The sequence below is a fragment of the Myotis davidii genome, unplaced genomic scaffold, assembly GCF_000327345.1.
Source record: "Myotis davidii unplaced genomic scaffold, ASM32734v1 scaffold238, whole genome shotgun sequence".
Classification (NCBI taxonomy): Eukaryota; Metazoa; Chordata; class Mammalia; order Chiroptera; family Vespertilionidae; genus Myotis; species Myotis davidii.
In genome coordinates, this window is record NW_006293779.1 from 1,531,434 (window position 1) to 1,556,319 (window position 24,886).

Consider the following 24,886-nt stretch of genomic DNA (forward strand, 5'->3'; position numbering starts at 1 on the left):
TCAGGCGGTTTCTGGGGTTTTGTTTAGCTTCTATATTTGTTACATAGTTGCTTAGAGTTGCAGCTCAGAGGCCTGCAGCGGCAGGGGGGGGACGTTGGAGTCCTCCGTCACTGAAGCAAGCAAGCCTCATGTTAGTTTCCAGCTGCCTGGCTGCCAGCCGCCATCTTGGCTGGCAGTTAATTTGCATATTGCCCTGATTAGCCAATGGAAAGGGTAGCGGTCGTACGCCAATTACCATGTTTCTCTTTTATTAGATAGGATATATATATATGCGCCTACGCAACCATCCAACTGGTAGCTATGACACGCAATGACCACCAGGGGGCAGACGCTCAATGCAGGAGCTGCCAAGCTGCAGTGACTTGGCAGCTGTGGTTCTCTGGTGACGCACCCAGAATGAGAGAGGAAGGAGCCCAATTCCAGGGTGTGTCAACATGAGAATCGCCCTCTCAAAATCCAGGATTCTTGGGAGGATGTCACAGAGCTGATTTTGGTCCAATTCCTGCAGGCCAGCCAAGGGTCCCTACCAGTGCACAAATCCGTGCATCGGGCCTCTAGTTTATGATAACTACATTTAAGATATAGAACCAAGCCTTACCAAGAAGCTGCAAGATAATAATTAGGCCAGAAAGCAATGGGACACAAAGTTTCATGCTATACAAAAGCGCAAACCAAATTTTCAAATACCATATTCATGGCCTTGCTTATAACAATGGTAATTTAAGCATTTCATTGGGGACATTAAGGAGATAGAGTTTCCCAATAATTACTTTAGACCATAAATTACATTACAATAATTATCTCTAAAAAAACTTTGAGACAGGCATTACTAGCCCCATCTTATGTCAAACAACTTACTGTAGCTAGAAACAATCAGAAAGGAGCAGAAATTGGCAATAAGCCACTAGATTTACTCTTTTAAAAATTTATGTATTTTAGAAACATAGAAAAGAGAGGGGAAGGGGAGGGGAGGGAGGGAAGGAGGGAGGGAGGGAGACAGAGAGAGAGAGAGAGAGAGAGAGAGAGAGAGAGATCAATTTGTTGTTCCACTTACATTTATGCATTCACTGGTTGCTACTTGTATGTGCCCTGACTGGGGATCGAACCGATAACCTTGGTATAGCAGGATGATGCTTCATCAACTGAGCTACCCATCCAAGGCCTGGAATTACTTTTTAAATAATTCTAGCTTTCAAGGTTTTGGGCCCCATAGACTTAATAGAATAATCTTTTACAGTTTTAAAGTGACTTGTCAGGTGTCTCTTATGTTAAACCTGCTCTAAATATCTTCTTCATGTCAATAATTGTAACAATCCGGTTACAACAAAACACAATGCCTCAGTACAGATGAGGCATTCAATGATCATCTTCAAGTGGTCAATCCTGTGCCAGCAGCTAAAGTGGTTTTTGGGGTCTGGCCTTCATATCTGGAGAGTTCTTAAAAAGGGAGAGAGCACGATGTATAGCTAGAATTTCTGTGATTTTGCCCACTAGCTCATCAAAAAGATTAACTGATATATGTGACAGTTGAGGGGAGGAAGGAGAAGGTATCAGTACTGTGTGTGGTTTTTTCCCAGTACTGTATTTTAATTATGGTTTAAATTCAGACCATTAAATATACCCAATTCCAAACTTTAACATCATCTAGCCTTATATAATACATGCCCCTTTCGTAACTAATTTCACGAGGACTATTTGACAACATATTAAAATTACCTAAAACATAAGCCAGGTTTTCCACTCTTACCTGTGCCATCAGCTTTTGATTATTAGGGTGGCATGAAATGCACTGCAGGAAGAATGCCACTGTTGCATTCTCAATTGCTGTCCTCTGTTGAGCAGTCAATCCTGCTGTAGTAGCTGAAGAGAGAGATGCTGATCTTGCACTAGTCTGTTGTGCACCTAAATTATGTCCTCCAGAAGTGGACCCAGAGTGACACAATAAAAACAGAAGTGCTGTCCATAGTGGATTGACTTCTGAACCACCGAGCCAGTCTTTCATAACATGGCTACTGCCAACTTCTGTCAAAAACCGAAGAATAGGAGCAACCAGGTCTGCTGTGATAGGCATCTTATTGCACTGTTGTGGGACATGATGCCGCCTGAGTTTGTCCTGGAATGCATCTATTGACTGGGCAACACTTTCCGAATAAGAAATGTGGCTAAAGCAGAAACTAGCCAGACTCCTCACAAGAAGAGAAGGCAAACCTGAGTCCAATAATTGTTTGATAGCTTCTGGAGACTGAGAAGAGGAAGCAAGAGTTGCCAAGTGTGATTCCGTTAGTGCAAGAGGAGCTTGTGCGTTTTTAGAGTCATCTGTTAAAGATGAACTAAGATCTTGCTTTTTGCTGTCATCTGTCATAGACAGTCTGTGGTGACACTGCATTGGAGGAGGTGTAATTCCCATCCAGCCCATCAGCAAAGAAAAATAACTTGGGTGTACGTGGCACATTGAGCAAAGTAGACTGTCAACAGCTTTTTTCAAAACCATATTGCAGGGAAGAGACATGGACCAATTGAAGAGTAACCTAGGGGAATAAAAGATACCAGGTAAGCAATGTGTATGTATCAGGTCTATGTACATATAATATATATTCTTATATTTATTCCAAATATTTCTACTAGAGATCAATCTAAACACTAATGAAAACTATACTATTTATTTGAAATAAATACGATTACATGATAAGAACTCAGGAATACTGATCAGAATATACATTAAGTATTTAGGTAAATTAGAAGGTAAAATAAAAGTATAAAATGAGTACAGAAAACCAAGAGATCTATATTAAAATATTTCTACCATTCTCTGTGATCTCAAAAAAGTGACATTAAAAAAACAACGAAAAATTATACCAAGAAAATGTTTAGATCAAATTTGACAATTGATGGCTTAAATACATTTTTGCAAATCAAAAGTTATTAGTGACTTTTTTTTTAACTATATATTTTATTGATTTTTTACAGAGAGGAAGGGAGAGGGATAGAGAGTTAGAAACATCGATGAGAGAAACATTGATCACCTGCCTCCTGCACACTCCCCAATGGGTATGTGCCCGAAACCAAGGTACATGCCCTTGACCGGAATCGAACTTGGGACCCTTGAGTCTGCAGGATGACGCTCTATCCACTGAGCCAAACCAGTCAGGGCATGACTTTCACTAATAAATCACAGATTATACCAACTGGTAGGGGCAAATATGACAATGACCAACTCCAAAACAAAAGCCCAACTTTTTATCAGTCATGGGACTCTTCAAAAATAAATATAATATTCTGCTAAGACTTGGGAATTATCAGGCAGTAAGCTCAACAATGCATTAGCTGGGTATGATTAAGAAATGTGGGTAGTGGAAACTACTTATCAAAAGAACAATTATAACAGGCGTCTAAAATGTAGTAGTAAAAACAATTAGTCAAAAAAACCTTCTGACATAGCAAGCCTTTCAAAATTTCTAGCTATACTTTTCATCCACAGTTACACATTAAAGATAAAAGAATCTGATGGGTAAGTGTGCAAATAGGATAAACACTATGACATGTAGGGAGCATATACATTTACATTCTACTTTTAGGTTGGAAAAACAGGCAATGACATTAATACAGTGGTTCTCAACCTGTGGGTCGCGACCCCTTCGGGGGTCAAACGACATCTTTCACAGGGGTCACCTAAGACCATTGGAAAACACATATATAATTACATATTGCTTTTGTGTTTAATCACTATGCTTTAATTATGTTCAATTTGTAACAATGAAATACATCCTGCATATCAGATATTTACATTACGATTCATAACAGTAGCAAAATTACAGTTATGAAGTAGCAACGAAAATAATTTTATGGTTGGGGGTCACCACAACATGAGGAACTGTCACGGCATTAGGAAGATTGAGAACCACTGCATTAATATATCTTCTTAAAACATGAAGATAAATTAAATTTTTGTAACATCTCATTTCAAAGTTGTACCTAACTATATTTAACTACTACTTTCAAAGTATTATTTTTATTCCAATAAGCATAGAAAATACTATTTCAAGTTAAAACCAAAGCAATTTAGTACTGGAGAGAAAAAGAATTTCACAAATCATACTCACTCAAAGAGGTCTCGGTCCAACAGTGCTGGTAAATCATACTCTACAAGGAGTTCATAACTGTGCCACAGAATTGCTGCTACACAGTGCAAATGAGAAGGAGATGGCATTAGCAGACCATACTCTATTGCTGAAGAGGTAGGGCACATGTAGCTCATTCTGCCACTTCTCTTCATAGCAGCCACTCTTGCAGAATCACTGACCCATTTTAACAAGGCCTGAATTCTTAAAAGAAGGAAATGATATTCATATAACTAATTATATCATAACTGACATTTAATATGGATAAGTATCACCATTGTCCGAAATAAATATACTTATAATAACATACTAATGTTCTCATGAATTTTAATTTAAAATAGAAGGGGAAAGGAATTGTATAAGCAACAAGGATATAGTAGTTCTAATTTTCCAATAACCTTTCCAATCTTAACCGATGAAAATGTTTGAGATAACTATAATTCAACAAATAAACATTAATTCCTACCTGATTTATAACAAAATATATAAGTAGAATTATAGTCCATACAACTTAACAAACTCACCATCTCTTCTAAATTTTCTCTCACAAATCCATACAACCTAGAGTAGTAATCTGGGGCTAATTCTTCATTGCACAGAATCACATGCAATATAGCACGTTTCATAATTCTAGTTCCCATGCATTAATATAGTAGCAGCCACTCACCCTCCTTCACTCTGAAAACAGAATATAAGCCCAACAGATGCCCTTTTCCAAGTGCCACTCTACTCTCAATCTCCTGAAGCTAGAGACCACTATCTGAGAGTAAAAGAATGATTAAAGCAATAGTGATTTGAAGTTGAAGAAACAGAAAAGATACATTGCCTATTCTTAAAACACTATATTTGTTTTCATTTGCTTTCAAATTTCTATTTTAAACCATCAGATTTTTTTTTTCTAGGTAAGAGAGATAGGAGTAGGAAGGTATACGTAAAAATTTATATATAATGCTCACAAAAATCTCTAGAAATTGCATCACATAAACTATACAGGTGAATATACAATATAATAAATGGTCTTAACTTTTATAAAATGATATAAGGAGAAAGTATTACAAATAACTCCACTAAAAGTGACTGTATGTTTTTGTGACCTTAATTTAAAGAATGAGATCATTATATACCTGTCTTTTGTTCCAGTGTCCTGAGTTGTTCCAAGCTGATAAAGAATATCTATAGTAGAGTCAGAAGATAGCCCATTCAGTCTTCCAAAAAGCAAAGGGCTATTTAAATCTTGTTATAAAGAACAAAAAGGAAAAAGTTGTTAAAGTAGTAAATGGAATGAGATTTGTTCAATCTAATGTTATTCAGTAAAAATAACTCTTCTACAAATTGCAAAAAAAAAGCAAACTCCAAAAATAATAAAGGCATAGATGGAAGTTAATTTCAGAAACAGAAGTAACCACAAATGGCATAATTCAAGTCATTGCTTTTCAAATGTAAAAATTAAATTATCAAAGGTAATTGTCACCTGTAGGATCACTGCCTGATGCTGCACAATTTCTCAGCAGAATGTCTATAAGCTTCAGGCCAATTCTAGTGGACTGCAGGCCTATCTTCACAAGCACAACCTCAATGTTGGGTGAATGCATTCCACAGTATGGGGACATCAATAAGGCAGCACAAGTTTGTAGCAGATTAGCAGTAGGTGCAGCAGCACTTGCCATCATTCCTTCCAGATCACTTATGTGAGTTAGACAGTGATGTAATAATCGTAACCATCCAATACTGAAATACACAATACAAAGTGACTTATAATATAAATTTACATAGCTCAAATTATTTCAGGAGTAAAACTAAACTTCTTAAAGATCAGCATGCTATGTTCATAAATAGCACCAATCTATGTAAAAAAGAAAAAGTTTCAAATACTGCACTATCAAATAAAGAATAACTAAACAAAATATTTATGTGATAATAGTATTTTGAAACTATGTGCTTGCTTCTTTTGTAACGTCAGAAAATGTTGTTATATATACACATACTTACATAGGACCATAGACGTGAAAAAATGTAAAGTCTTGGCAGCTTGGGAATTAACAAGATATCCTAAATTTTTTATCAGGCAAAGCTTTCAGTAAAACCAGTTTAAAAAATTTCCAAACAGAAAAGTATACCAGAAAAATGTAAATTAAAGAATATATTCAGGTCCTTGCTTGTTTGGTTAGTTTGTATGGCTTAAATACAACCCTTTTGCTAACTGGCATTTAGGAATTACCATATAAGACTAGATCTATGGTTTTCTATGGTTAAATAGATTCCTGGTGATAGGCATTTGGATACTTTTTAAAAATATGTTTTTATTAATTTTTACAGAGAGAGGAAGAGAGACAGATAGAAACATTGATAGGAAAGAACCAACATTGATTGGCTATCTTCTTCATGCCCCCATTAGGGATCAAGCCTGCAACCAAGGCATGTGCCCTAATTGGGAATGAAACCGGTGACCTCTTGGTGCTTGGCTTGACACTCAACAACTGAGCAACACCAGCCAGGCTATAGATATTCTTATATTAGACTCCAATCCAAGAAACTGGAATCCACCCTAACTGCTTTGGCTCAGTGGATAAGAGTGTCAGCCTGAGGACTGAAAGGTCCCAGGTTCGATTCCTGTCAAGGGCATGTACCTTGACTGCAAGCACATCCCCAGTGGGAGGTGTGCGAGAGGCAGCTGATCGATGTTTCTCTCTCATCGATGTTTCTAACTCTCTATCCCTCTCCCTTCCTCTCTGTAAAAAATCAATAAAAAAAAGAAAGAAACTGGAATCCCATCCACATATATACCACATTATAGATCAGCTCAAGGATTAAACACATATAAATCTCAATTTTAACCAGCCTTAAGGTTCTGCTTTGATAAAATTGTCTCTATTACACTTAAAAAAACACACACAATAAAACAAGTTCTTATATAGATACCTATTCAACAAAGAAATGCCTAAACCCTATAAAATAAGCCACAGCCCTGAATGGTAGGGCTCAGATGGTTGAACACTGTAACATGCACCAAAGGGTCACTGGTTCAATTCCCAGTCAGGGCACATGCCCAGGTTATGGGTTCCATACCCAGTAGGGGGCAAATTGGAGGCAGCCAATCAGTGTTTTTCTCACATTGCTGTTTCTCTCTTTCTCTCTCTCAAATCAATAAAAACATAATTAAATAAATTAAGTAAATAAACTACAGAGTAATTTCATAGAAAGCGTTTTTTTTTAGAATGAGAAATAAACATACCTTGTTTTAGATACCTGATCTTCAGATGGAAGAAAGGGATTGTTAACTGTGGCTGAAGAAGTGGTACCAAAAGCGGTGAGGCCCAATAACTTAATTTGTGAAAGCCCTAATGTGCTGGCATCTCGAGGACGATGGAGTCTAAGGCAGACAGCAGAGGCTACTTCTGCTTTTACAAGCTGAATTTTTATGTAAGTGAGACCACTTGTGACTACAGGAGTGGACAAAGGTAGCATATTTATCCCATCTGCACTCACTTCAACAGACACTGAGGATGGGCAGGCTGCAAAAGAGAAAATCAAACAATTACTAAAGAATAGGTTAGTGGAAATTCCAGTAAAACAGCAGCTTTCAGTTATATTCACAATTAAGTTGTCAAAAGAGCATTTGTACACCAAATCATTCACTGACTCTCACCATAAATTATTTTGAGCTATTTTCCAACATATAATATGAAATCTACAACATAATAAAAAGTTTTTAAAAAATTGTAACATTCATTTCAAAAAAGAGTAACTAAAGATATACAGTCTACATGTACTTGACTCTCTATTCTATTTTATTTAGAATTACCTCCAATATGAGACATCTGATTAATATGTTCACTGTTGTCAACAATTTAAGAAAATTTTTTGTCTTTCTTTCAAACCTTAGCCAAATACCTGAAGAGTTGTTTTTAAAATAATTTCCTTCTAAAATTTAAGGAGGCCTAATGAAGTAACAATTGGCAGTTGCTATGGGAAAGTGTTTTTTTTTCCCTAACAACATGAAAGCCCATATAATAAATTTATCGATTAACTATAACAAACTTTGAACTCTGATTTTAATTTGGACACTAAAACTAGCAAGTAACTCTTATTGTATGTCAATTACACACCAGGATTACAAGTCATATCGAGTATTAAATATACTCTTCAAATCCTTGAGTTAAGTACTATCCACATTTTACACAAGTTGACAGAGTAAAAGAGAGATTAAGAAAGCCAAACCCCCACATTAACAAATGGCATATTTTACATTCTAGTCCATGTTTGATTCTAAAGCTTATGTTATTTCTAATGGAAAACAATGTATCTTCAATTTCTGCTCCAATCCAATAATAAAATCAAAATGTTTTATTAAGTTCTCCTTCATAACATTCTTCCTTAATCAATTCCCATGAGCAAATTCAAGCTATATTTTCAAAGCCACCATTTATATGAACCACTCTTTCTCTTTCCAAATAAAAGCAATTTCTTCCTCATCTTAGATTAACCCCTTAAACCAGTGATGGCAAACCTATGACAGAGGTGACACGCGAACTCATTTTTTTGGTTGATTTTTCTTTGTTAAATGGCATTTAAATATATAAAATAAATATCAAAAATATAAGTCTTTGTTTTACTATGGTTGCAAATATCAAAAAATTTCTATATGTGACATGGCACCATAGTTAAGTTAGGGTTTTTCAAAATGCTGACACACCAAGCTCAAAAGGTTCGCCATCACTGCCTTAAACCTTGCATTGACTTACATTTTACCATGCAACATAGTTCTATTATATATACACTAGAGGCCCAGTGCACGAATTCGTGCATCAGCGGGGTCCCTTGGCCAGGCCTGCGGGATCGGGCTGAAACCAGCTCTCTGACATCCCTGAGGGGTCCCAGATTGTAAGAGGGCACAGGCCAGGTGGAAAGACCCTACCAGTGCACAATCGAGGCCAGTTAGGGACGCGGGAATTAGCCAGCTGGGGAAGGACCACGGGAGGGCTCCAGGGCGTTTCTCACTCAGTCCAGTTCCCCAGCAGCAAGTTAATCTACCAGTCAGAGCATCTGCTCCCTGGTGGTCAGTGCCCGTCTTAGCGACTGGTTGACTGGTCAACTATCTGCCACCAGGTGGTCAGTGCACGTCATAACAAGCAGTTGAGTGGCCTTAACATATTATTAGCATATTACACTTTGATTTGTTGAAAGGACCAGACGACTGGACACTTAGCATATTAGGCTTTTATTATATAGGATTTTTTTATTATTATTGATTTCAGAGAGGTAAGGAGAGGGAAAGATAGATAGAAATATCAATGATGAGAATCACTGACTGGCTGTCTCCAGCACGTCCCTTACTGGGGATTGAGCCTGCAACCCCAGGCATGTGCCCTTGACCAGAACTGAACCCGGGACCCTTCAGCCCACAGGCTGACGCTTTATCCACTGAGGCAAACCAGCTAGAGCACATAGTTCTTTTTTGACCTGCTAAAAACCTGTGAATTAGTATACTTTCTTTTTCCATTTTATTCATTATATCTTTCTATCCAAAAGGGGGATTCCACAACTATATTAGGGTATAATAGTAGTCTAATCTAACAAATAAATGAAAAATTTATTCTTCCAAATATGCTAGGGATCTACACAATCTCCCATAGTTCTTCATGCAATTATTTACTGAAATCAATCAATAAACATAAATGTGAAAATTTCAATAATTCTATAAAAATTATATTTTAACTAAAAGAATTTGGGGGACCATCATATATACAAACTAGTATTTCAACTACTTTATGAAAACTTGAAAGAGTTCCTGCTCCTCTTAGTGCAAAACTTATTTTCTAAAAATTCTTTTGATTCACCTTGCAGCTGTAACAAAATATTCAATGAAAAAGGATTAAATGAATAATACTCAAACTATCAAACAAAAAAATTCACTCAAATGTTCAAAATATTATGATTTAAAAATTCATTACAATTGTAATTATCTTTATCTTGGGGAGTGACACACATAAACCTATGCTAACTTCGCATTACAGGGCTAGTACTGAGGGTCATGCTAGAAAAACTAAGATTGCTATCTACAAGTATGTAAACTCACTCATTTCAACTTAATGCTATAATTTAATAAATTTTGGGGAGAAGAAAAAGAAAAACAATTAATTGGAATATATGTGGATTTCATCAAACATTCTATTTGTCTGAGGAATAAATTCATCAGTTCATTTTATGGGAAATGATTAGGTGGTAATGTCAAATATACTAAGAATTCCAAAATTAACAAGTCTAGAAATCATATGTTTCACAATTTTCTATATACTTTTCTCATTTTTATGTTTCTATATTATAGTTCACTTTTATTATGTTTCTTTACAGAAAATATTACTGACTTGCAAGAGATGCAAGGTGAGGTTGGATATGTATCTCTTTAAGAAGTACTGCTGCAGGAAGGTGAATGGTAAGGTCACACCAAGCCTCCTCTGGCAGAAAGATGTAGGACCAAGCTGCAGAGCGAGCTCTTCTATGGGGTGGGGTGGCCTGCAAAAGCACCTCAGCTGGTTGGGCAGTAGGACTGCTAGATGTGATTGTACCTACAAAAGATATTTTAAATGAAAACTTACAAAAGAAACCCAATAAAGTATCAAGAACTATTCAAATCATAATAATTACATTAGAAAATTTAGTTAAAAACGTGAACATTTTTGGTACTATGAATGCAGTTAAAAAACTCAGCATGATTTGCCACAATACTCACAAAACATCACAACACCTAGTCAACTGAGAGATGACAAGTTCATTTTTAGTTGCTGCCTAATTTCTTTATACACACATATTAAATGAAAACTAAAGTAATAACAAATCTAGCACAATAATCCTAAAATAGTTTAAGTAAAACACAATGTCCAATACAGCCTTCAACCTGAAAATAATCACTTTTTTGTTTGTTAATCCTCACCTGAGGATATTTTTCCATTTATTTTGAGAGATGGTAGGAGGGAGTGGGAGAGACAGAGAGAAAGAAACATCGATGTGAGAGAGTCACATAGATTAGTTGTGGCTGGAGATGGAGCCTGCAACTGAGGTGCATGCCCTTGACCGAGAATCAAACATGGGACCCTTCAGTCCATGGGCCAACGCTCTATTCACTGAGCCAAACTGGCTAAGGTGAAAATAATCACCTTAATTCTAAGATGGCAATGTTCATGGAGTTACAAATATGACAAATATAAAAGAAACTACATAGACTAAAAATTGGAGCAAATATTTAAATCTGAAGCTTCTTCAAAGGAAAATACCACACAAAGAAGGAACACGTTCTTTAATACTAGCATTTACAGTGAAAACTGACATATCTCTTCTATTTAGTCTTCTACATTACACTTTTATTTAAACTCAAAATAAAAACAAATATTACTGCTAAAGGACTATTAATAAACTTCCCTAGTTAGGTTTCAAAAACCACTACCTTTAAAATCAAGTGTTTTTAATTAAAATGGTAATATTATAACATGATCACCTTATTTCAACAACTATTTTTATTTCATTCCAGTTAATAAACTATATAAATTTATACCAGTATGATTTAATAATTATTTTCTTACCTAGAGGTGCAAAGTTATGAATTCCTTCTGCATTGTCAGGCTCAGAAGCTAGTATTCTTGTTTTCAAACTGCTGTCTACAGCTTTATTCGGACCAGAGTCAAGAAATTTCATAATAGTTGATACCATACTTCTTGCAGTGTTTACAATAGCTCTTGTGCTAGTTACCATATTGTTGCAAATGAGCTGAACACCGCCTAAATTTACCAAAAAATACTAAATGAATCTTAAAGATAGTTTGACATCAACTTAACTTACCTAAAGACTACCCAAATGAGAACATAACATACTATCAAATGATTACACTTAAAGGACAATTAATGGAATTTTATCTTACCCATGTCATGGAATGCTTTTAAGGCATCACTAGTATCCAATACTCTCAAAATGAACCACAATAATGGTTCTGATAACTGGCAAGTAGCAAGAGAGCCCTAATAAAACAAAAAATACACATGTATATTTTAAGTTTAAAATAGCAATTGTTAATTTACACTGAATTAGGACAACTAAATTTCTTATTGAATGTAATATTCCTTTATAGTCTATTATAAAAATGACAGCCTTAACCTGTCGCTACATAAAAGTGTTTGCTAAAACATATAACAAATCTCACTTGAATCAAAAAGGAAGTGAATAATATCCTCTCTGAATTCAGAGCACATTTTTAAGGATCTGTCTTCAACTACTATTATCACTTTTACCTTAAGTTAATGTGCATTAATTTTTTCTTCATTTCAAAAATTAATCCTTCCCAAATATATTTGTATCCTCCAAGAAATATGCATATGCAATAAATACTTTTTTTTTAGTTTTTTATTACAAAGGGTATTACATATGTGTCCATTCCCCCCCCGCAATAAATACTTAAGAAAATAATTATACACTGACATATAAAAAATTCTTTGCAAAATTGTTTTTAAAATCTGCATTTGAAAGACTAAAAGTTTTTTAAAAATCACATTTTAAAAAAGGAAATATAAAAAGCAATAATATTCTAACATTTTCCCTTTAAAATTACCCTAATCTCAAATTTCAATTGAAAGGAAACTAAATATGCAACATAAGCTTGAAAAAATACTCATTAAATTTTCATATGTAATATCTAAAGACAACATTTCAGTATTCAACTATGCTATTTTGGGGGGAAAGGAAAGAATTTCTTGGGACAATGGGAAAAAATTCTAAAATTTAAGAATACGGTAACTGTATCACTGTGGTCGTCTTTGAAAATTAACACTTCAAAGACATCTTACTCTCCAATGTCCACTAATAATTTATAGTTCTTATCTGTTGATGTTGTTCATTTTCCAATTTGTAATATGAATACTCTATTCATCTTTGTCCTATAAATAATTCTCTACTCCCATTGTCAGAAACTACGTAAATTACTACAACTGTTGTGGGATTGAACTTACTTGTCTGCCCATATATCCACAGGCCATGTAGGTTAAAATTGGCTGCAGCATCATGTGGACTGTAGAAGCTTTTTTACTAAGGGTTGTCAGTATGGTAAATAATCCATCCCCAACTGATATGGCATCTAACCCACCATGAAAGTTTTCATGTTTGGTGAGATGTAATCCACTTGCCCCTAGTTTAAATAAAAAGATTACACTTTTTTTTAAAGTACATTCTTAAAACCCAGTAATAGTTAAAATACACTTAATCGTCATAATTAAAATACACTTAATGGTCATTTTTCCTGAAACCACTGAAGGATGAGTACATTAATAGCTGTCTGTGCTTAGGGGTGTGTGTGTGTGTGTGTGTGTGTGTGTGTGTGTGTGTGTGTACCTACAAATTAAATTATCTAACATAATATTCAGTAGAGAATGCTTTTCAGTAATCTGAGATACATGAATTATCTCTATTGCTGGTAACAATAAAAACAAGTTGTTATGTCATATATTCGAGGAACATAATTCCACATAGCTATATATGAAGCAGAAAGAAAATAGAGAGAAAAATAAGTGGTATTTATATGTAACTATACTTCCAAACAGCTAATGATTAGAAGATGACTGTTTCACATACACACCCACTCACAAAAATATATACATATACATATATAACAAAAAGAAGCAACAATATGTATATTTTACATTGATACATGTCATAGAAACTATTATACGTTGAATAAAATTTTATATTTCACTTTTTAAGAAAATGTAAATAAATCTTACTGATTCCCTAATACCAAATTTGATGTAAATTTTCATCTTTAAAATATTAAAAATGAAAAAATAAATAAATAAATAAAATGTTAAGAATGTGTCGCTATAAATTATGGTACCTGCCTCATGATACTGATATTTTTTCGTAATTTAATTGACATTATTTTGTATTTTCCAATTACTTGAAATTTTTCAATATATCAACCTAATTCATTGATTGAAGCCACTATATATAAGTTTTCACTAATAAAAATCAATCATGCTAAGAAGTTTACAATTACCCCTACAGCATAAACTGAAAAGAAAATGAACTGATACATTGCTAAAGAGAAGAGATATAGCATCAAAAACAAGAATAAGATTAATATTTTCAATACGTACCAATTATCATCGCCATGGCACTACTATTACACAGGCCCAGAGCAGACAAAATCTGGCTCATAATCTGCTGGTTGGCTAACACTAAGTCAGCAACATATGCAGGTGATCCTTGAATACTACTATTGCTTCCATTACCATCTTTGCCTCCTGAGACTTTTTCTTCATCTGAAACACTGTCTGTCGTATTGGTGGTCACAGAAACTCTTGCACTGTATTCCCTGTTGCCCGAAAGAGGCAGCTGTACTAAAATGTTAACCAGTTTTAACATATCAAACATGAGTTGATCTCTTGTCATTTCTCCACAAACTGCTTTTGCATCACCTGGACGAATGAGATTGGCAAAGAGTCCCCCAAAGCATGCTCGAGCACCCACTGAGCTATCTGATCCACTTCGAGACATGACTTTGTCAGAGCAAGTGATATAGTGGTGCACTAAAAAGGTGACAGACTCTATCACAGCAGAAATAGTACTAACTGAAACGACTTCAAAATTCTGCTCCAGAGTAAATTCTAAGAGCTTTACTTGGGCATCAAGAGGTCCTTGGCCTGTCTGAAAGGCACCCCTGCAGAAAAAGATAGATAATTAAAAATTAATCCATTTTAAGATCTTTGGGAGAGGGAGAAGGGAATAAACCACATAAAACAATAAAGCTAAACAAAAATTAAACTCATGGTATTCACTATTTCATTTTGTAGCAAATGGTTTCCATGTCTTCCTGAGTACTTGTTCTTATCTCTATTTTATACAAAATAAAAAATGACTTCCCTTCAAAATAGAAAACTAAAGGCCAAGTAAATCAAACAGGTGACTCTGAAGCTACAGAATAAAATATGTAAATATCACAAGGTGGTACTCCTAATAAAATTAGCTGTTATATTACATCCTCAAATGTTGCTAAACATTCCCTACTGGTTTTAATTTCAAAAATTAAGATTCAAATAATTCTTATGCATCAGAATTAAATGCTTTCAAGTTCTGCTATGCCTAAAATCATCGTCCGCAACTTATTAAGAAAAAGCTAAATGGACTATAAAGTCATAACTCTTCTTGAACTCATCAGATCCCTGAGGTCAAGGGGTACCAAAAAGCCTAACATTTATAAAAAGACAGTCACCTCCAAGGAGACAGAATATGATCACTGGCTTTCCTGCAGCAGAACTAATAAAAAAGAGACACTGGCAATATACACATGGGTAAGAAGAAGTGCGCTAAAATATTTAACAAATTGCTAAACACCACTAGGGTTGCGAGGGTGATGACATAGAAACTTTGGAGTTCACATCCATTCAAATGCAACCACCCCCACTACCACCTCCATGCACCCTGCCCTATGCATCAATTCCATTAGGCTGATCCTGAATTACATCTACACTAATAAAAGAGAAATATGCAAATTGGTGTCACTCCGCTATGCCCACCAGCCAATCAGATGAGTGTGCAAATCAACCCAAGAAAGATGGTGGTTAATTTGCATACACAGGCACGGAACAAAGACTGAAGGCTCCGGCCAGAGTGAAGACTGAAGACTGAAGAGGCGTGGCTTCTCCGCTGCGGCCGGACCAAAAGCCTGAGTCCCAGGTGCTGGAGGAAAACTGGAGCCGACAGCCAGAGGAAAGAAGGCCTATTGCACAAATCTTCGTGCCATGGGCTTCTAGTGTACTTTATAATAAGCTAGTAAACATGAATAAAATGTTTTTCCTGAGTTCTACAATTTGTCCTAGAGAATTAGCAAACCTGAGGAATTGTGAGAATCCCTCAATTTATAGCCGAATTGTATGTGTGTGGGTAACCACAGCAACAACAAAACCCAAACCCAACTCAATTGCTAAAAAGAGTGACTCAAATATTCACACTAATCACCCTAGAAGAGTCTTGTCTCTTCCCAGGTAAAAAATACTATTCACTTTAATGTCTAAAGCAGGGGTGGGCAAACTTTTTGACTCGAGGGACACAATGGGTTCTTAAACTGGACGGGAGGGCAGGAACAAAAGCATGGATGGATTGTTGTGTGAACTAATATAAATTCAAAGTAAACATAATTACATAAAAGGGTTCGGTCTTTTTTTTTTTTTTTTAGTTTTATTCATTTCAAATGGGACAGATCTGGCCCGTGGGCCGTAGTCTGGCCCACGGCTGGCCTAAAGGCTATGAGTTTATCTAAAGCAAAAAACTATATGAATATATTTCTGTGTTTCCAGCATAAGCAAACATGTGACAGGAGAAAAGACAGAAGAAAGAAACTGAAAATCTATTGTTGTAAAGTTCTGACATATGAGTGAGAAATTGGAAATACACTTTTGTAATTATATGTAAGTTAAGGTAGACTATGATTTAATTACATTAAATGTAATTATTGATATAGTGGGCTAAAATTTATCACTTTGCTATTTTTCTATTTAGTCTTTGATCCTTTCTAAAAATTATTTTCTACATACTTTTTGGATTAAGTTGATGATTTCATTTGTTTCCACTACTGGCTTACTATTTATTAACTAAATTTGATTATTGTGCTTGGCCTCAATTTATAATATACATCCCTTTTTTTTATTTTTATCATAATCTACCTTAACTTACATATAAGCTGGGGACCAGGCACTTGCAACTATCCTGTGAAGTGAGAGCAGTCTTGTAGAACTGAGCAGTTAAACCTGTGAATTTGGTGATAACTTTGTGTAGTGTCAGTATAGTGCTGAATGGTAGAATATCAACTGATGTCAGGTAAGAAAAATGATACTGGAAAGACACCATGTATTTAGTGTCTGAACAAAAACAACAAATCCTCAAACACCATTTCCTGTTTTCCACCACTCAGAGAGAAGGAAATGTTCTCCTGGTAAGAACAAAAGCTGACGCTCCAACCACTGAGAGAAATTGGCCAGGCCCTTCCTCCTTAATCTTTTTTTTTTTTAAATATATTTTATTGATTTTTTACAGAGAGGAAGGGAGAGAGATAGAGAGTTAGAAACATCGATGAGAGAGAAACATCGATCAGCCGTCTCCTGCACATCCCCTACTGGGGATGTGCCCGCATCCCAGGTACATACCCTCGACCAGACTCGAACCTGGGACCTTTCAGTCCACAGGCCGACGCTCTATCCACTGAGCCAAACTGGTTTCGGTAACCTCCTTAATCTTAATATCCTACTGTTTATCTCCTCTCAAATATACCCCTCAAAAAAATGGAGTAATATATATTACACATAAGAAATATATGTAAACACTAAAATATACCTTTCTGTTGAAAGTATATGAATTAGCTTGAGTAAAAATTCACTGAATATCTGAGGACATGTTGAAGAAAGATGCACTTGTAATCGGGTCAGAAATTCTTGCATAGCTTGTGTAGCTGTTGGCCCAACCTGAAAAGAAATAAAATTTCATTGAAAACTGCTTACTGATACCATTTAAGAAATTATTCATTTAAAAAGTATCAAGTGTTCAATCAAATACTATACTGTGTAACTTTCATTTGAAGAACAAAAATATTATTAGTGATAGCAGGAAACTGATTCATTTTTAGATATTCATAAATAGGAAATTTCAGATTCAGAATTTAACCTCCAAGAAGGTAAGACATGGTCTTGGTAACTACTACTATTCCTAGCACCTAGAACAGTATCTAGACCTAGTACATAGCTAAGAACTAAAAGATAACACTGTATCCTTAGCCAGATTGGCTCAGTGGATAGAGTGTTGGCACTCAGACTAAAGAGTCCCGAATTCGATTCCAGTCAAGGACATGTTCCTCAACTGCAGGCTTGGTCACTGGCCCAGGTCTGGGTGGGGAGGCAATTAATTGATGTGTCTCTATCACATCAATGTTTCTCTCTGTGTGTCTCTCCCTCCCCCACTCTTTCAAAAAAAAAAAAAATCAGTGGAAAAATATCATAGGGTAAAGATTAACAACAAAAGATAAAAAAGATAATACTGCAAGATAATCTTGAATAACTTCCATAATACTACATATGAATACTACATATGAACACTACATCTATTTTTCTATAAAAAGAAATATAATAAAGTATAAATATTTTTAAAGTAGTACAATATAGCAAGAAATCAACATGATGTAAAAGAAATCTGTTGCAAAACTAAAAATGTTTCTAAGTTCGATACATCTTATTTTTTTGTTAAATAAAATAGCTAATATTAAAAAATAAGTAAATTACATGAATTGTCAATTCTTATAAAAGTCATTACAAATGATACATAAATTTTTAAAACTTTAATTCCAAAATTTTTGAAATCCTTTCCTGACTTTCAGGTATTTATTCAGAATATTGCTTAAATTATACAAAATCAATGCCAAAAATACAACAAAAAACACTACCCCCGATAATACAGTTTCAATATAGCTACTAATTCTATATAATGAAGGGCTAATATGCAAATAGACTGAACAGTGGCACAACTGGAACAACCGCACACCAGAACAACTGCACAACCAGTCACTATGACATGCACTGACCACCAGGGGGCATGTGCGGAACATGGCAGCGTTGGCCATGGCAGGATGGTGGAGGGGGTGAGCAGGGGAGCCAGACCAAGGTGAGGCGCCAATCGCTGTCATCAGGGTGAGCCTCTGGTGGTTACTGAAAATTCTTTGTTCCCACACACCGTGGCCCCACCCAGCACTCGCACCTGCTGCCTGCGCCAGCCCTGCCCACACCTGCAGCTGGCGCCTAAGCTGCTGCCTCCACCTGCTGCTAGTGCCTGCACCGGTCCCGATCACTTGATGCCATCAACAGGTGCAAGTGGCAGCTGCCGGCCATGATTGCCCAAGGGCTTCTCCATCTCCCCCTTCTCCTGCGCCATCAGTGGGTGCGAGCAGGGCCGGTGCTATCAGCACGTGGGAGTGACGGCGGCAGGAGTGGGGCTGCTGGCAGACATGGGACCACGGCAGGAGGGGCCGGAAGGGGGCATGGAGGATGGGCCAAGACTCATTCCTATGCCTACCACAGCCTCGCAGCCCAGTTTCTTTCTAGGTGCACGAATTTGTGCACTGGGCCCCTAGTATTATTAATAAGTCAAAATATTTTATTACACTGATACATCAAAGGCTACCATTTAATATATGGCAGTGACAATGTTACATATTTAGGTACATTAAAGTTTTTCTTTACAAACATTTTAATTTTATAGTATGGGTCTATCACTGCTTTTCAAAATTCATATTACCTGTGGACTGTGTTGATTTGTTCCATGTGGACTGGTGCCAGAAAGAAATTTCACTAAAACATGAATCAGGTTTGGATCAGAAACCAACAGATGGGCAGTACTGTCCTGAGTACCAATGGCACTGCTGGAACCAGCTATAAAACATTAAGAAACAATGAAAATATAGTATCTGATATCTTTTAGTTGTAAAGAAAACTAACATATTCCTGGCTGTTACAGGTAATTAAAAGGATCTGAATTAACTGAGTTGGACTCATTCTCTGTTTTCATCTACCACAGATCTCCTGCCTCTCTCCTACTTCAATTGTGAAAAATACTCTGTTCTGCGTACAGTCAACTGGAAAAGAAATAACTAAATGCTTAATGTACTACTGGTGAACCTATCTCTCTTCCAGAAATAGAGATCTATTTTTCAGGTAAATTTTAATCCAGATTTTTATAATAAACTGAGGGAAAAACTACTCATTTCTTCATGTCAGTTATTTCAAGGTTGTATACTGTTAACTGATACACCAGTTTTCTGAACTGAAGAAAATATCCTTTGTGTTAAAAATCTATCTTCAGCATCATATAGTAATGCTTTTGATCCCATATTTGGAAAATATATTCCAAATTAGAAAATGGAATTTTCATGTTAAGCAATGATTTAAATTTTTATCTATGTCACAGAGCTTTCTATTTATAAAATTAAATCCAAACAGAATGGGGAAGAAATCCACCCTTCTTTCGTAATAACCTACAAATGAAATAAAGATTTATTTTTATCTTTATGTTGAAAGTAGTACATATGTCCCTTGGAATAAAGATTTCAATTTACAAATGGCTAAACCACACCCTCTAATACGAACATTGATCCCTACCTCACAACTACCTCAAGAATGCCAAATAAAAACCTAGAATTAAACATGGAAAACCATAAGCACTACAGAAGATAATATAGGGGAGTATTTTCATGATTTGGAGGAAACAAAAGCCACAGAAAGTACTAAAAGTTCCTTTCTGTGAGTGTTCAGAAATTATTTTACTATAGTAACTACAATGGTAAAAAAGGGATTGGGGTGTGAAAAGAAAACAACTTAATAGGGCATTGGAACCTGAGAAAAATTGTGTTCAGTTAATATAGGTTTTGAATGTAAAAAACAAAAACTGAGAAATCTAGTTATATATGTTAATGAGTATTTTAATGAATAAATCATTTATAAATTAAAGGCTCTTTAATAGAATAATTAACATAAAACACAGATAAGTATTAAATATTTGACTTTCTACTCTAAAAGTAACCAATTTTATTTTAATAACTATTACATTTTAGAAGGAAAAAATATGACGAATTTATAATGGCACTTATAGGAGAATATATTATCAACATAAAAAAGCAAAATATACAATATATAGCAACAAATTCAGAAGATACATATTCAAATAAATTCAATAATTGTCAAAACTATATCAATTCTTAGAAAGTTTTTTTTAAAGACTCTGATAGCAAGAATAATATTGTATATGTCAGAGATTTAAAGTAATGAATAGGCTTAAAAGAATAAATATTTACTTACAATTAAGCTGCATGTTCGTCATGATCGTTAGACTATGAAGCACAAGGCACCATGTCCGGAGCAAGGTATTGGGATACCAAGCTAACACTGTGAGGAAACTAGTTATTGATGCTACGCAGAGAAAAGAAAGGAGAAAATTTCTACTTAGAAAAAGCAAATGTTTACTCAGAATTAAAAACAAACAGAATTCAAAAATATTCCTTTAAATCACCTCACTATCTAACGTCACTATACAAATGAAAGAGTTCCCCATTAAAAAGAACAAAAGCATTAAGCATCAATAACATTTTATGGCTAAGTATAAAGCTCAGTCCATGACACATAAATTATCATTATAAATTTATTGTTTTTTCCAAACTACAGGCATTTCTACTGAAACAGAATTTGTGTTTTACTAAAAATCATCACATTCTGCAAAACACAAAATTGAAAATAATAAGGCTTATCAGAAATAAAGGATGGGGAAAACCAATGTAACTTCCCAACAAAGCACAAAGTAAAACAGCAGTAAGGTTGCTTGAAAGGCCCAGATAAGAAGCACCTGTAACAGCTGGAGAAGCCAAAATAGTTATTCAAAATGTACAAACATAATAGAGTGCCTAAGTATGCTCTTAAAACACCCTGTAAAAATGGATCATTCCAGACCTCAGGAAGGAAATGCAGGGTCTGGGGCATCTATTATCCTAAAAGTTAACAGAAACAGAATCGTTTCTTTTTTTAAAATCACACCCCTCTCCCCCCAGAAAATAACTGAAAAAGGAGTCTCTTACGGGCCACAACTGGCACAATATCAGCATCAATAAGAATTCTAATTGCTACTTTCACAATATAGAATTTTAAAAATTTTTAACATAATTTAAAAAATAAAGTATGTATGACCTTTTCTGTAAATAAAAAAAGATGAGAATTGTAATAGAAGCATAAAAAAAATGTTTAAGTCCATAAACTCATATATTTATTAAAGAAACTTATAGCTTATGAATATAGACTATCTGTGAACCAGTTCATTTTTAAAACTAATTGTATAAAAGAAAAAATTTTCTAGCATTTTTCCTGCCCTTTTTTAAACAAAATTTCACATCAAAAGGTGACATAATAGCATATAAAAGGAAGTTTCTCTTTCTGGGAGTATTTCAGCTAATAAATAAAGAAGGAATAACAGACTTAGACAATGTTCATTTTGAAACATCTAGTGAATTATTATTAATGACTCTAAGCATTAAACATCAATACTTGTTATAAAGACAGACAACCTATAAAATGCCTTCAAAACCTCAAATCAGATCAAGCTTCAATTTATTACAATTTATAATAACTACCAATTTACGGGAAGTACAGAGGACATAGTGGAGATACAGTCACAAAGAAACAGGACCCAGGAGTCTTGGGAAACTTATAACCATATTTCTTTGACAAATGACTTTATAAGGGAATGAAAAAGACACAGAGGAAACCTACTGAGATTAAAAGGAAGAGACATAATTAACTACAATGCGTAGACCTATTTTAGATCCGAATTCAACTTATAAAAAATTATAAAAGTTGAGACAACTGTCAGTTTGAATACTAACCAGATATGTGATGATAGTAAGGAATCACTACTTTCCTATCTACTCTTATTTAATATTTTTCACAATAACAAATTTTCAAAGAGATGAGAGCAAAATTGATAATAATTACTAATGCAAGGAAAAGATGAAAGCTGAATAATGTCAGGCTGGTCTTGGTGAAACAATGCAAACATATGTGGGACCATGACCCAGTGTTGCTGTCAGTGAGGCTGAAAAACAGGTCATGTGAGAGCCATGTAAGATACAGGATACCTCTCCACAGGGAGAAAGCACCAGAAATAGATCATTTTCACTTTTCTTAAATAAATTCTTATAGCCAGATATAAAGGCTAGTTCTATTCCTGTTGAAGATATTATTCTAGTTTCCACATTCTTGCATATGCCAAGAAAAAATGAACACAACTTCTATGGCAAATTAATAATATTCTTCTCCAACTTACCGATTCCCCTAAAAGCAAATCAAGATAACACATTACGGGAATCCAATGTAAAGATTCATGGAACATTGTCAATTTCAGTTGCACACAGGCATAAAATAATACAGATAAGAGAATATAAAGGTCTTTTGTTCTTTCCTGCTAATTATTAAGTCAGTGTATAAAAATTTTTTTCTTTCACTAACACATTATAACTGCCCTGGCAGGATTGGCTCAGTGGATAGAGCGTCAGCCTGCGAACCAAAAGGTCCCAGATTTGATTCCTGACAAGGGTACATGCCCAGGTTGTGGGCTCGATCCCCAGTGGGAAACTTGCGGGAGGCAGCCAATCCATGATTCTCTCTCATCATGGATCTTTCTATCTCTCTCTCCCCTTCTTTCTTCTCTGAAATCACTAAAAATATAAAAATATCTTTTTTAAAAAAAAAAAACATTATAACCCTTATGACCAAGTATATATTAACCTAATCATTACCTTTTAAGCTTATAATTTATGCTATGAGAATAATTTTCCTAATAATAAATATTACCTTGATTTAATGAAATGACAGGTATTCGATTAGCATTATATAAAAAAATTTCTGCTCCATTCTCTTTGTTTCCAGATGAACTAGAATTCAGGCTCAATGTGAGCCACAATTGGAGAAGTGATTCCAACTGAAAAAGAGTCAAAATTGAAAGAAAAAAGTACCTGTTAAATTATGAAATACTATTTAAACAAATTCTTCTGTATGAATACTTATGATTAAGTCTAAATAATTTTTCTATTAAATACTTTGGTTACTGCAATTTAGTTGACAAGCAATCTTAAAATTCTTGATGAATCAAAACGTAAGTGAATTAAAATATATAATTTACCTAATATAAAATTATAATTTAGCTAATAGAAATACTTTCCTAACTTAAAAGGTGATTCAAGTGTTTAAATACAAGTGTATTTAAATTATAATATATACAGTTGACCCTTGAATAGCATGAGTTTGAACTGCACAGAACTACTTACATCCAGACTTTTTCAATAAATATGTAAACGTAGTTTCTCTTCCTTAAGATTTTCTTAGTAACACTTTCTTTTCTCTAGCTTATTTTATTGTAAGAATACAATTGACTGTTATCAGTAAGGCCTCCGGTCAACATAAGGCAATTCGTAGTTTAAACTGGGGTAGTCTAAAGTTAAATGTGATTTTCAGTTGTGGGGGCAGTCAGAGCCCTTAACCTCTGTGCTTTTCAAGAGTCAACTGTAGTGGGATCTAATCAATAAAACTTAGAATCACAAAAAATATATTTAACCTATTACTGAAGAGCTGTGGTTATCAAAGCATCTCCAATATTTTTCCAGCTGAGCATAATAAAGAAATCATTCCTGTTAGGTTGAGAATGCTCTCCCCAGTCATTTTCATCTTATATCAGGCTGTTAATAATGTCTAAAAATGCATCATTTCTCCTGAAGTCATACCTGAACATGATGGACTTGAAGCATGGAAAAAAGTTTGTTGAAACAAACATTTAACATTGGGACAGATGATAACTGTATAATAAGTTGGTTGGATTGGTTCGCTGCTTGTAAACCCCCTAGAAGTGAATCATCTGTTCCAGTGGGAGACTGTGATACTGAAAATTAAACACAATTATGATTTTATACACAAATCAGGAGAACTGCTAACTAACTATTATTATGTCTAGGTAATTAATGGTCGTGGGTTGGTTTGTTTTTTTATTTAAAACTGTATTCTTTAAAATGATTCATTGTTATTATTTGAAAACTTGTTTTTTACCACATTATTTGAAAGTCAAAAAGGACAATCAACAGAGAAACTCCCAAATCACAGGATTTGTCCACCAAAGGAAAGAAACTTTTTTGCACTTTACTCTCCAGCAATTTTTAAATTTTT

At 34.8% G+C, this 24,886-nt stretch overlaps 1 protein-coding gene across 1 annotated transcript in view; it reads right to left on the reverse strand.

Annotated features, from left to right (window-relative positions):
• Positions 1 to 24,886, reverse strand: part of BIRC6 (baculoviral IAP repeat containing 6) — a 169,507-nt gene that overhangs the window by 51,872 nt on the left and 92,749 nt on the right. Inside the window, exons 41-55 of the mRNA XM_015566420.1 lie at positions 24,451 to 24,605; positions 23,525 to 23,651; positions 20,987 to 21,097; positions 19,431 to 19,564; positions 17,484 to 17,611; positions 14,252 to 14,814; positions 13,112 to 13,287; positions 12,031 to 12,127; positions 11,696 to 11,890; positions 10,484 to 10,684; positions 7,351 to 7,630; positions 5,590 to 5,846; positions 5,243 to 5,351; positions 4,101 to 4,322; positions 1,748 to 2,528 (exon numbers count right to left, since the gene is read on the reverse strand). Of these exons, the coding sequence (XP_015421906.1) occupies positions 1,748 to 2,528; positions 4,101 to 4,322; positions 5,243 to 5,351; positions 5,590 to 5,846; positions 7,351 to 7,630; positions 10,484 to 10,684; positions 11,696 to 11,890; positions 12,031 to 12,127; positions 13,112 to 13,287; positions 14,252 to 14,814; positions 17,484 to 17,611; positions 19,431 to 19,564; positions 20,987 to 21,097; positions 23,525 to 23,651; positions 24,451 to 24,605 (3,536 nt within the window). The remainder of the gene's footprint in view (positions 1 to 1,747; positions 2,529 to 4,100; positions 4,323 to 5,242; positions 5,352 to 5,589; positions 5,847 to 7,350; positions 7,631 to 10,483; positions 10,685 to 11,695; positions 11,891 to 12,030; positions 12,128 to 13,111; positions 13,288 to 14,251; positions 14,815 to 17,483; positions 17,612 to 19,430; positions 19,565 to 20,986; positions 21,098 to 23,524; positions 23,652 to 24,450; positions 24,606 to 24,886) is intronic.